This window comes from Denticeps clupeoides, chromosome 5 (genome assembly GCF_900700375.1).
Source record: "Denticeps clupeoides chromosome 5, fDenClu1.1, whole genome shotgun sequence".
In the NCBI taxonomy this organism is placed as follows: Eukaryota; Metazoa; Chordata; class Actinopteri; order Clupeiformes; family Denticipitidae; genus Denticeps; species Denticeps clupeoides.
This window is the reverse complement of record NC_041711.1, coordinates 16,154,285-16,166,772: the sequence shown is the minus strand read 5'-3', so window position 1 is coordinate 16,166,772 and position 12,488 is coordinate 16,154,285. Positions and strand designations below refer to the sequence as shown.

The following is a 12,488-nucleotide window of genomic DNA, read 5'->3' as shown; positions in this document are numbered from 1 at the left end:
AGGTGCTTTTCTAGTGGCTCAGCACTTTCACGTCACCCTGCACGTTCCATTAGCCAACTGTACATATACCCACTGTGTGTGTAAGTGTGTGTGTGTGTGTGTGTGTGTGTATGTGTGTGAGTAGGAGAGAGAGAGAGAGACACGGCCTCTCTGGAGCAAGGAAAGCTGATATCACACCAGTGATTGTGATGTGGTCCTCATCACGAGAACAGGGGCCGGTGTTTAAAGTGAATGCAAAGGAAATTCCGATGTGGAATGAATGGGGTCACATGGACACGCTCGCTCTGGGAGAACTGGATGGAGCAGCGGCATGGTGTGTTCCAGGAAAGCGCACCACTGTTTGGCCAGCAGTCAATGCATCTGTCACTTCCCTAACAGAACTCACACCTTGTTTGCACTGTAACTCCCGTCCACCGGCTCTGCATTGATTGGTCCGCTGCGGTTTCCTCCACGGGACATTTGAACCCACTGCACATCGTGTATTAACCCTTTAAAGAGACGCATCCTAATCTGCACCCATACACCTGAACTCCAGCTCCTCCACGGAGGCAGACCCAGTCTAGGCTCTTCTCATCCAAGGTAGGTTCCCAGATGGTGGAATGAGCTGCCAAGTGCCATCACTCTTCAAGAATGTATTCAGAGAACACCGCTTATACTGGATTTATGACTGCTATCCTAAAGATGTCACGCTGTCAACTGAGCGCATTTTTTATGTCTCCCATCAACCTAAGCTTGAATGTTGCCTCTTGTCTGTAAGTGGCTTCGGATAAAAGCTTACGCCAAATAAACACGATCTAATGTCATGTCGTGTCATGCAATATAAGTGCTGATTGGCTCCAGACACTGACAACTAGCAGTTCTAATATTCCTTTTCTTGCTGAGGAACACCATGGTATTAAGCGGGATTTTTGCGGTCATCTGGACTATTGGCAGACAGATGAACAGTCGTTCCTGCTGTTGAAGCAGTGCTTGTGTCGGAGAACAGGACACCGAGAGGGAGTTTCCTGGCCTCTGTGCATGCAGGAGGACCGGATAATGAGGATTTTACCGCGGTGAATACTTATTACTGCTGCAGAGAGCAAAAGACGCTGCGTCGGCAAGTGTTGCCACTCCGTGCCACGCCGGTCCGTGTGATTTACACATTCGGGCCACTTCTGCAGAGAAGTATTATTCTGAAAAACACTATGGATTCAGGGTCATGTTTCCTGAATAGGATTTGATGAGTGCCATGCTCCACCATAATCGTGCCACACTGAATAAAGAAAAACTGTGACATGTCATTTCAATTGTTTTAAGTTGAGCCCGTTTTCCTTCTTTTTCCGTGCATCATGAACCCAGACGGCAGATGATTCACCGTCTTCAAGGTGAAGCGCACGAGATAACCTTCTCACCTTCTCATCGACATGAAACAATTCAAGCCGCTGCTGCACTTGGAGGCGTTATTCACGTACGAACGCGCCAACAGACGTGTGAAATCTCACCTGTTTCTGTATGTTCCTATTCCCAGACCGAGCCTGCAGAACATGTGACTCATTCCCAGCAAATCAATAAACATCCATAAAAAAACCACATTCCTCTGAGGGGGTCATTAAAGACCCCTGTTTAATTCTGGCTGGAAAAATGGCCGTGAACCATGTTAATAGTGTGATTTTGAGGGGGGTGTGAAATAAGGACGTCACATTACAGCACACACGGGTGGAGAGACAGGCATACTCACTGAAGGCAGCAATAGCCAGAATGAGCGTCACCACGATGGACAGCCAGGATACCCACAATGCCTTCTTACGGTAGCTCTGAGCCTCATGTGGTTTCAACCGCATGCTACTCTCCAATAAACCTGCACAGGATGATGACAAGCTTACAGGCCCGATGAATGCACTGCTGAGTTCTCAGATGAACACCTGGGGTCATCGCGATTCATCTGCCTTCAGATGATGGGTTAGGACAGTATCATGGCATATCGGTTCACAATAATTCTGCCCGGCGCAGAATCTGTGCATTCCACGTGCTTTGTGCATGCTCTGTATTACATTTTCCAAATTCGCGCTGACAATCCAGCTATGCAAGTGACATGTAAACGCCACCAATTCCGTTACATGCCTTGCATTGAGGAAAGTGACTTTTGCAAAAGTACCTTTCTAGGTTTGAAGTGGATTGTCCAGATTGCAGTAAATGTTAATATTGAACAGGTGGAAAGCACAACACAGGTGCATTCGTGATAGACAAACCTCTGTACAGGTGCAGGCACACACACACACACACACACACACACACACACACACACACACACCCGCACGCACGCACGCACGCTCGCGCGCGCGGCTGGCTGCAGCGGCTCCAGGTTTGTTCATGAATAATGCATTAACAATTAAAAGCAGCGCTGTTCGGGCGCGCTGCAAAGTTGCGCGTTACCTTTGTCCTCCACGCTGTCGCTGATCTTCATCTCCTGGTCCATGTCGAACGCTTCCCCCGCCGGGCTGGTGGCGGACTTGGGCGGGTGTGGATCCGGGGGGTCGCACTGGCCGTTTTGCGCCGACGGGTCCACTATGGTCGGGTCGGGGACGGGACTGGGGTCCCGAGCCAAAGCGTCGCTCATTGTCACTCAGTCGCGGTTCGAATTAGGCATCAAATGATCTGACGCCTGGGTGCGAGGCGCGGGGTCCGGCTGACGCGCGCCGCCAGCAGACAGGGGTGTGCGAGCCCCAAAACACACAAGCACGCACCCGCTAAAGGGGAGAATGCCGCAGCAGCACGCAGACTCTAATTAAAGCCCCGCGCGTCCCCGAGACGGCCCCACGACCCGCGCGCGGACCAGCAAAAGTTGCGTCCCGGCGTGGAGGCGCAGCCCAGCAGTGTGCGCCACGGACAGCCCCGACGCGCGTCCCTGTCACGGCCCACGGGGGGCGGGGGGACGCTCCACGAAAGCCCCTCGGACGGTTCCGCTTTTCGTTATCGTGTCCATTTCGACGGCATGTGAGCTTGTGGTCTCGAGTGGCTGTTGCGTTGATACTGCGTTCTTTTTATTATTTTGCCAAGTAGACTCGAATTAATACATTTCATTCTTGTGTAGACGCAATTAGCTTGGCTTCGCGCCTCGTATAATATAAATGTACCCATATTATTAATATTAATGCAATGTCACAACAGCCCAAATTCATATTTAATAGGATCAGATTTCATATTTTAAAGGTTGTCAATTTGTTGGGACAAGACACCCCACGACAATAGTTGATGCTGCTTTGCTGCCATCTTGCGGATCTCCTTATAAATTACACGCCATTACACGCTCCCAACTCGGGACGCTCCCGACTGTTATCAAAAACCTGAAGTGATTGTCATTGTGAAACTGCAGCACAGCACACGGTGACACAACGAAATGTGTCCTCTGCTTTTAACCATGACAGGCGCCCGGGGAGCAGTTTATGGAGACGGTGCTTTGCTCGGTGGCACCTCAGTGGCACCTCGGCGGATCGGGATTCGAACCGGCAACCTTCTGATTACAGTATCTCCTCTGCCAGGTAATAATCTAGGGACAAATTTACCGTCTCAAAGACTACATCTTAATTTTGGGTTTTGGGCTCTGTTATACACCCTAGTCACCATTTTATTAACATATATATAAATAAATTATATAGAAATATATAAATTATAGCAAGATGATAAAAGGAATCCATGCACAGGGCTGGGCTGATCAATAGAATTATTGCAGTCATGCATTCTGTACAGTATATAAAGTAATATTTAATATTTACGGCTGTGCTGTCCCTTCGTTTGTTTCTTTTATTTTGCAATACATCTGATAGGTGACGTTGTCAATTTTACATTTATGCATCAACATGAATAAAATATCAAAATCAACACAGATTTTATCTATTGTATTGTCCCCAGAGTCCCCAGGTCCATCACATTCCGCACTTTTGTCTTGCGTAGAAGGTTCATCACCTCTTTGTTCTCCATACTCAAATGGCCTTCACCCGAGCAAGAGGTGTGAAGGGCCAGACATTTGTCTTTGGATTCCCCGCTCTGTCTTTGTCCTTGTCTGCGACACCCATCAAGGGCGTGGCAAGGGCAGAAACAACAAATTCTGATTGGTCTGTGGCAACTTCCTGGGAGTCAAATGTATAAAAGGACCAGGTGATGTCTCTGAAGCTTGGTCCAGGATCTTTCTCTCTCTTCTCTGACTTTTTCTCCTGTCTTTCAATTGGGGTCTTCTGTAACATTGGTAACTTTTTTACAGACAATAATAGTACAGACAATGTGACTGCAATAATAATCTACTGGTGTTAATTAGAAACTGTTCATCATTGTGCCATGCCTCTTTCTGCCAGGCAACATCAGGTTGGAGTGGTTTTAATACAGTGCGTTTGTGTGTAGAGAGAGAGTTTTTATTCTATTCTCCACAGTTTTACAGTATCACAGCAGGTGTATTTTGTTACATCACCGCACTATTCATAAAGAAAATAACTGAAATTATAAACCAGATTCTAGCGAATATACAGGTCTTTACCAGAAAGCAGCTGAATCACCCTGTTTTGACTTTGCATGGTTAAATAAAATATAATAAGGAAGAAAATAAAATACAATAAAATTTGTAAAAAATAGATAAAACTGTAGGCAAGCTGTAACACTAGCGAGATTTGGGACCCAGACATCATAGCGGTAGTGGATATGTGTTCCATCAGGCTGGGACCACTCCTTTCTGTGTCGTCAGAGTCACATTGACATTGAGAGCACGTTTACTTTCAGTTGGAACGTCGTACGGATATAAAAGAGCGGAAATATCAGTGCCATTGTGCTAACTCCAACTTGGTATCGATAGTATCAACATTTTGGATCAAGCTAACGTGCAAAGCCAACTTTCGTGAGCCAGTCCATGGGTTTTTGACCCACATGCAATTGTCCACAATTGTCAAATTGGCATACTTACAAAAAAACAGGGTTAACCTTGGAGTATCATCATCAAACGTGACACAAACACAGATCTTATAGTTCGAATTTGGTTAAATTTGGCCACTTGCAGGTGCTATGGCAGACACGCAAAACTGAACATGCTTTATTTGGCTGTACCTCATGAAATGTGAGACAGAAAGACAAAATGTTGGTTTTGTGAAAATCATTGCTGTATGCCAAATTTAAAACATTTATTTTGCTAACTAATTTAATTTGCACACAATTTACGTGCAAAGCATACTTTTTATAACTAGTCCTAGGACTTTTGAGAAATCTCCATGAAAATACTGTTAAATGACTCAAAATGACTAAGCATATGATCATCCAAAAAAACGGTAGACTTTTCATAACAGAATGGTGGTCGCGTCAACATACTTTATAAAGACATTTGCGTTATTGCAATAAAGGTACATAAATAGCAAAAGCTGTTTTGGATCTGGATCAAATTTGTTATGTGCGTATACGGTGGTACGCCAAGTGTGTGTGACAAATTTTGTAGCCACTGGGGGGCGCTACAGTGGAAAATTTAAATGTAAACATTAGCCATTATATGGCCTTGAATTGGCCTGTGAGTTAAAGCGCTTAGCTCTGGTGTGTTTTTTTTTTTTTTTTTTTGGTTTCTACATTGTATTGGTTTGCTTGTTATCTGGTGGTGTACAGTTGTGGCCAAAAGTTCTGAAAATGAGAGAAATACAGTTGTGTATTGGTGTATTGAAGCATAATTACAAACACTTTATAAGTTTTCTGGTCATGGACCCAAGTTATCATTTTTGCCTTATGGCACGGCCTTATGCTCCATCATGCTGGAAAAGGCATCATTCTTCACCAAACTGTTCTTGGATGTTTGGGAGAAGTTGCTGTTGGAGGATGTTTTGTCTTCATGTCTTTATTCATGGCTGTGTTCTTGGGCAAGAGTGAGCCCACTCCCTTGGATGAGAAGCAGCCCCACACATGAATGGTTTTAGGAAGCTTTACCGTTGGCACGAGACAGGCATGTGGTAGCACTCACCTTTTCTTCTCCAGACAATAATTTTTCCAGATACCCCAATCGGAAAGGGTCTTAATCAGAGAAAATGTCTTGACCCCAGTCCTCAGCGGTCAAATCCCTGTGCTTATGGCCATACCAACCGAAGAACGCCCGATCTCGTTTGATCTCAGAAGCTAAGGAGGGTTGGGCCTGGTTAGTACTTGGATGGGAGACTGCCTGGGAATACCAGGTGCTGTAAGCTTTAACTATTGAAAAACGGGTAGTGGTGGCCACTGAGCAAAGCACCGTCCCCACACACTGCTCCCTGGGCGCCTGTCATGGCTGTCACTGCTCACCAAGGGTGATGATTAAATGCAGAGGACACATTTCGTTGTGTCACCGTGTGCTGTGCTGCAGTGTACTACAATCACATCACTTTAGTTTTTGCAAAATATCAGTCTGTCCTCTGAGAGAAGTGGCTTCTTTGCTGCCCTTCTTGACACCAGACCATCCTCCAAAAGTCTTCGCCTCACTGTGCATGCAGATGCCCTCAAATATGCCTGCTGCCATTCCTGAGCAAGCTCTGCACTGGTAGAACCCCGATCCTGCAGCTGAATCTTCTTTAGGAGACGGTCCTGGTGCTCGCTGGACTTTCTTGGGCACCCTGAAGACTTCTTAACAACACTTGAACTTTTCTCCTTGAAGATTTTGATAAAGTTTTTGAGTTAGGTGCAATTTTAGTAGCAGCAATATCCAGGACTGCACATGGTAACCATGGTTAACAGAGGACGGACAATGATTTCAAGCATCACCAGCCTTTTAAAGCTTCCAGTCTGCTATTCCAACTCAACTAGCATGACAAAATTATCTCCAGCGCTGTGAAAGGATCACTGAAAAGTTTGGCCACGACTGTAGTTGCCTTAACCTGTGTCTGAGGACGCTGTACCGGCTCCTGTGCGGTAGGGGGCAGCGTCCAGACCAGCCAGCCGTCTCTTAACCTCCCACCTTCGTCCGGCGCAGAAGAAGAGCAGTGACGGCGCGCCGGGACGAACATGGCGGCTGGATACCGGGGTTCTCCGAAATGGCTCTTCACCCGGGAACAGTTGGAAAATACCCCTTCCCGACGCAGCGGAATCGAGCCGGACCGGGAATTATCGTATCGCCAGCAAGCCGCCAACCTTATTCAGGACATGGGCCAAAGACTCAACGTGTATCCTTCCAGAAACGGCGCCGTGCCTCTTGCTAGCTCGTTAGCCACGTAGCCGCGAGCCACTTAGCTAATGGCGCCTTACGTAAAGCCAGAGGTGACTCGTCGTCGAAATATAAACCCCTTTTATCGAGTAGTGGCGCGTTTTCCGAAACGTGAACGCGTTTGGGTCGTTGTGGGCGAACTGGGTCACCGCATCGCCTCGTCAGCGCGGCTTTACGCGGGTTTTCGGCGGAGCTGTCTGCGGTGAGGGGCTAGCCGCGTTAGCTGTCGCACAATGTGGAAATGGCGTGCCAGCAACAATGGAGGGGACGGCTGCGTGTCCGCTTTTCTCGCTCCCAAGGGTGACGCGCTAAAGGACGGCCGGCCGGTTCCCCTCCGATTAGCTTTTATCGACGCCGCTCTTGATCCCCCTTCGTCGGCTCCCTTCGGAATTATTTTTTAGTCCCAGGAATGTTTCCTTAATGGTGGGTTTAGCTTCTGTCTCTTAGACTGAGATCAGCTAGCGTGACAAGCTAGCCAGTTTTTTTCGGAATGTTACACGCGTGGCTGGTGAATACGATTTACGGGGAGACGCTTTACTACTTTACGGTGGATTTTATCGAACGTTCATCGTCACTGAATGTCGCAGCATGTCGATAGATTAGAGGTCATAACCAGTCCAGGCCCTGTCAGCCATTGTTCATTTTCCTTAAGCATTTCTCCCTAGATCCCAACTCACGATTAACACTGCTATAGTTTACATGCACAGGTTTTATATGCTCCACTCCTTCATTAAATTTCATAGAAATGTGAGTATTCAGGTCATTTTGATTCATGTCCTTGTCTTCAGATGTGCAATGTTTTAAATAGTTTCATTGGTAATGAAGTGCAGGTCATTTTGTGTATTAACTCCCGTTGTGTGTGCGCAGATTATTTCACCAACCACCCTGTTTCTGGCTGCTAAAGTGGAAGAGCAGCCACGTAAACTTGAACACGTAATAAAAGTAGCACATGCTTGCCTGAATCCGCAGGACCCTCCACTGGACACAAAGAGTAATGTACGTATAGTTTGAGCTTTGCCAAAGATCATTTTTTATGTTGGTCAGTGACCGTGCTGACCCCTTATAATGTGGAGTAGCCCCCTGAACTGGCATAGGGTGTCTGTTCATGTAATCTCCATATTCCAGATCTCCCCGCACAAATAAGAGGGGGAAAAAAGAGGAAGTCACAGGGTTTAACTGTGCAGCTTGTTGCTCAGCACTCACTCTGGTTATGTCCTTATTAAATGAAGTTGTTTTCAGTAGAGCGAAGGAGATGTATGGACAATGATTCTGGCCGTAGTCCGAAGCCAGACATCTAATGATTTCTTGTTGAACTTCAGGCGTACCTCCAGCAAGCCCAAGAGCTGGTGCTTCTAGAAACTATAGTTCTGCAAACCTTGGGTAAGGAAAGACTTTGTTAGGCAGTTAATAGGTCTGCAGGCTCGGATCTTTTTTTATATATATAAATATATATATGAAATGTTTTCTAACCATGTATTTTATTCTAGGGTTTGAAATAACAATTGAGCACCCGCACACTGATGTGGTGCGATGTTCCCAGCTGGTCCGAGGTAGAGGCTTTCTCTTTCACCTTTTCCTTTTTTCCTTTTTTATCCTTAGACTTCTGTATAAGCAGACCTACTGTGTAAGAATCATGCTTTGATGTCCTTGACCGAGTTCAGATAACATACAAAGCATGCCTGTGTGTGTATTTCTATCTGTGGACATGTTTCTGTTGCTGTTGTCAACTAAGTAAAAAGTTATTGGCTTTTTTTGTCCTACAGCGAGCAAGGATCTGGCCCAGACTTCGTATTTCATGGCTACCAACAGGTTGTTATCCTGACCCTATTTGTTGCACTGTGATGGCACACTATAGCTTCCTGTTCTGCCGGGTGCCCCTTCCTGTGTCCAACGGCCTCCTCGCGCCTGGTCCCTGGGAAGCCCCTTGTGGGTGGTACCGTTCCAGGCTGCTGTGCGGTGTATTGTACAAGGGCCTTGTGTTGGCACAGAAGGGATGTTTGCCCTTTGTGAAGTGTAGTGGTGCTATTGCGCTCACGATTGCTTGGTTCAGAGTGCATAGGTCTAATGACACAATTGGTAGCCTGAATATCAGCTAAAGGTTGCAAGGGTGTAAACTTAGATAGTGCTGGTAAGTATAAAAGTGCTCTTCATTCCTTTTTTTTTTTTTTGTTTTTTTTTGTTTACTTGTATTTCTTTATTTTTTTTTAACTTTTTTTCTTAATCATTATCTGATAAAGAAGAAGAATTACTACTAACCACTTTTTGAATTCAGATTACTCAAATTGAATATCACATTATCTTAACCAATATGTAATGACACTTCTATTAAACTGCAGCATTTGGTGTAGTTTTTTTAATCCCCAGACATCTATTGATTTTAGGGTTTTTCTTTTTTTAACAGCTTCTGAACAGTAAACTGCATCTTCTGTGTTTGGGTAAAATGAGTGCTGTCTGGGTCCTTTTGGTGTAGATCAGTAGTTCTCTCACCCAGAAAAAAAGATTTTTATGTCTGCTTGTTACTTCAGCTCCAATAAGCTCTGATTGGCCTTACAGCAGTGTGATGGAGCTACAAAATATAGCACATTTGGACCATAGTATTGTGTGGTACAAAATGCTTTGTTAAACCCAGCCAAATTGCATCAGATTCCACAGATTTAAGTAATACACCTTTTCTGTTCTTGAGCAGACCGTACCTTCAGGTACGAGACTCAAATTTACAAGTTTAGTTTTCAATAAACAGCTTCAAATGTAATATTTCCTTTTGTATGCGTTTTTAAGATTGATTTTTTTTTTTTTTTTTTTGGTATGGTCTTATTTTTGTGGCGCTGTAATAGACATGAAGGGAGTGTTTACTAATGTCACATCACACATCTTCAGGGTTTATAGAAATAAATATATATATATATATATATATATTACTAATTTAGAAAAACATTAGCCACATAACCAACCTTCATGGTTTGTCATAATATCTGGAACCCAGAATATGAACTTTTGATATACTAAGCTTAAAATGTATTGATCTTAAGGGGTTGTTAACCGTGCCCCATCTTCCACATCAGATTATTTTAAACCCGTCCGTACACAGTACAACACATCAGCAAATGTAATGGTCATTCTCAGTTCTCAGGACCACGGCTTCTACCACTTAGACAGATAATCACCACGTTAAATTCAAGTGTTCTTGTGACATTAGCAGATACCCCAGGTCTTATATAGTGCTGCAAAAAAGCCCCATAGAAGATAATTTTATTCTAAAATATCATGGTATTGTTGTTTTTCTGTTTCTTTTTGAATATAGGCTAACAATGCTTGTGTTTTCCTGCCCCCCCCCACCCCGCTCTTCTTTCTTTTATGCAGTCTGCACCTCACTACGTTCTGCCTGCAACATAAGCCCACTGTGGTGGCCTGTGTGTGTATTCACCTGGCCTGCAAATGGTCCAACTGGGAGATCCCCATCTCTTCAGATGGGAAGCACTGGTGGGAGTATGTGGACCGCACAGTCACACTCCAGCTGCTGGACCGTGAGTTGCAGAGACCGTCCTCGCTATCGTGTACTGATCAACATCGCTAATGAATGACAACTAAAGAAAACCTTTTTTTTTTTTTGTTTGTTTGTTTCCTGTTCATAGAGTTGACTCATGAGTTTCTTCAGATTTTGGAGAAGACCCCAAGTAAACTGAAGCGCATAAGAAATTGGAGGGTACGTGTTTTTTTTTTTTTTTTTTTGTACCGAATGCTAACTTTCATGTTACGTCTTAGTACAATTTGGCTGTGTTCTTTTTTTTTTTTTTTTTTTTTTTTTTTTTTTTTTTTTCTCAAGGCCACCCAGGCGGCTAAGAAGACAAAGACTGACCCCACGACAGTGGAGACCTCATTCCAAGCCCCATGTTTGACAAAGGACAACTCTTTGGACTGCATCCTGGACATCTCTGGCAGAAACATATATTCCGACGCTTCCTCGTCATTTTCTCTTGATCTACCTTCCAGCTCTGCCGCCTCGCTTGCCATCAACGGCATGGTTACCCTTCCAGGCTCTGCCTATCCCTTCCCAGCAGCCTCCTCCAGCCAGCAGGAAGTGTTTGGCCTGAAGCCAGAGGGTGTGCCCATGCAGCTCCAGCAACCCCTCCCCCCTCCCACCAACCACACACAAAAACTGTCCCTGGACAAGTACCGGGAGAAGCAGGCAGCAGAGCTGGCCATGCGTCGACTGGAGCAGAGTGGAGAGGTGGATATCCGGGAGGTGGAGCAGCACCGGAAACGCGTGCATCACCACAACCTCCAGTCGGCCACCGGTTCCTCTGGCGGAGACGGCTCATCTGTTCGGGTGAAGTATGCCCAGTCTGGTTCAGAGTCGTCCAAGTCATTCAAGAGTGGCTCGGTTAAGCGCCGTCTGCCGCCTTCGGAGAACGGTAGCGCCAGCCAGGAGGAGCTGCGGATGAAGATTAAAGTGTCTGCTGAGCGCCACGCTGCCAGCGGGTACGGGGCCTTGGACGGCGCCGCTGGTGGAAGCAGCGCTGGCAAGAGCAAGCACGCCAGCCCTCGGCAGAGCAAAGAGAAGCACCGGGACCACTCTGGCCACCGGCTGTCCAAGCACGGCCACGCCCACTCAACCAGCTTGATAGCGGGCCACGCCGACCCCGCCTCCACTGGTCACCACCAGCAGCACCACCACTCTGCCAAGTCTAGCCGAAGCTCCAAGAGCTCCGGCGGCTCCTCCCACCGCAGCGGCGTTGTCCAGCAGGAGGCGCTGTCCCAGGGACCCGGGCTGAGTGCTGCTTTTCCCGCATCAGCCCTGACGCACCCACTGAGCTACGGATCCCTGAGCACCTTGGTAAAGGCTGACAAGAAGCCTGCGGAGGGCCACGCCCCCGACGCCATGCTGGCACTTAATGGTCAGCACATGGACTACGAGGACACTTTTAACATGCTCGACTCCCTGTTAAGTGCCCAACAGATGAACTATTAGATCAGTAAAAAAAAAAAAAAAAAAAACTCAAACAAAAATATTAATTTATCTCAGCATTTATCAGAGTTTTAAAAAAAAAAAAAACATGATTTTTCTTCTATACATAATAAGTTAGAACAATTACATTTCAAATCTTGACATTATGAGTCACAAAAAGACAAAAAAAAAAGTATATATATATATATAGATAGTCAAGGCTATTCTAAGAATATATGAAGTATTTCCACCACTCTAAAGCTTCCTGCTAAATGAACTGCTTCAGTGCTGGAATTCAGTTTGAGAGCCGTGGTTCCTTTTAAAATGAGATTTTTATACTGTATGTGCTTGTTCCAATCAAAGGGAGAACATCGA

The 12,488-nt window shown here is 45.7% G+C and overlaps 3 protein-coding genes and 1 pseudogene across 4 annotated transcripts in view; 3 read left to right on the top strand and 1 right to left on the bottom strand.

Annotated features, from left to right (window-relative positions):
• tmem163b (transmembrane protein 163b) overlaps positions 1-2,954 on the bottom strand; it is a 29,151-nt gene extending 26,197 nt beyond the window's left edge. The window contains exons 1-2 of one of the 2 annotated variants that reach the window (XM_028981839.1): positions 2,413-2,953; positions 1,718-1,837 (exon numbers count right to left, since the gene is read on the bottom strand). In XM_028981839.1, the coding sequence (XP_028837672.1) occupies positions 1,718-1,837; positions 2,413-2,596 (304 nt within the window). In that variant the 5' untranslated portion in view covers positions 2,597-2,953. Of the gene's footprint in view, positions 1-1,717; positions 1,838-2,412 lie in introns of both variants that reach the window. The other variant, XM_028981840.1, reaches the window with a different exon arrangement.
• Positions 2,955-6,060: 3,106 nt separating this feature from the next.
• On the top strand, positions 6,061-6,179 carry LOC114791414 (uncharacterized; annotated as a pseudogene).
• A 731-nt stretch (positions 6,180-6,910) lies between these two features.
• ccnt2b (cyclin T2b) lies at positions 6,911-10,659 on the top strand. Its single transcript, XM_028981895.1, has 7 exons — positions 6,911-7,127; positions 7,834-7,915; positions 8,036-8,164; positions 8,488-8,548; positions 8,656-8,718; positions 8,932-9,296; positions 10,529-10,659. Exons 1-6 carry the CDS (start codon positions 6,970-6,972, stop codon positions 8,988-8,990), a joined length of 552 nt encoding a protein of 183 aa, XP_028837728.1. The 5' UTR covers positions 6,911-6,969; the 3' UTR covers positions 8,991-9,296; positions 10,529-10,659.
• Positions 10,473-12,193, top strand: LOC114791235 (cyclin-T2-like). Its single transcript, XM_028981894.1, has 3 exons — positions 10,473-10,692; positions 10,801-10,871; positions 10,992-12,193. The coding sequence occupies exon 3, from the start codon at positions 11,187-11,189 to the stop codon at positions 12,135-12,137; it is 951 nt and encodes a 316-aa protein (XP_028837727.1). The 5' UTR covers positions 10,473-10,692; positions 10,801-10,871; positions 10,992-11,186; the 3' UTR covers positions 12,138-12,193.
• Positions 12,194-12,488: the final 295 nt, after the last annotated feature.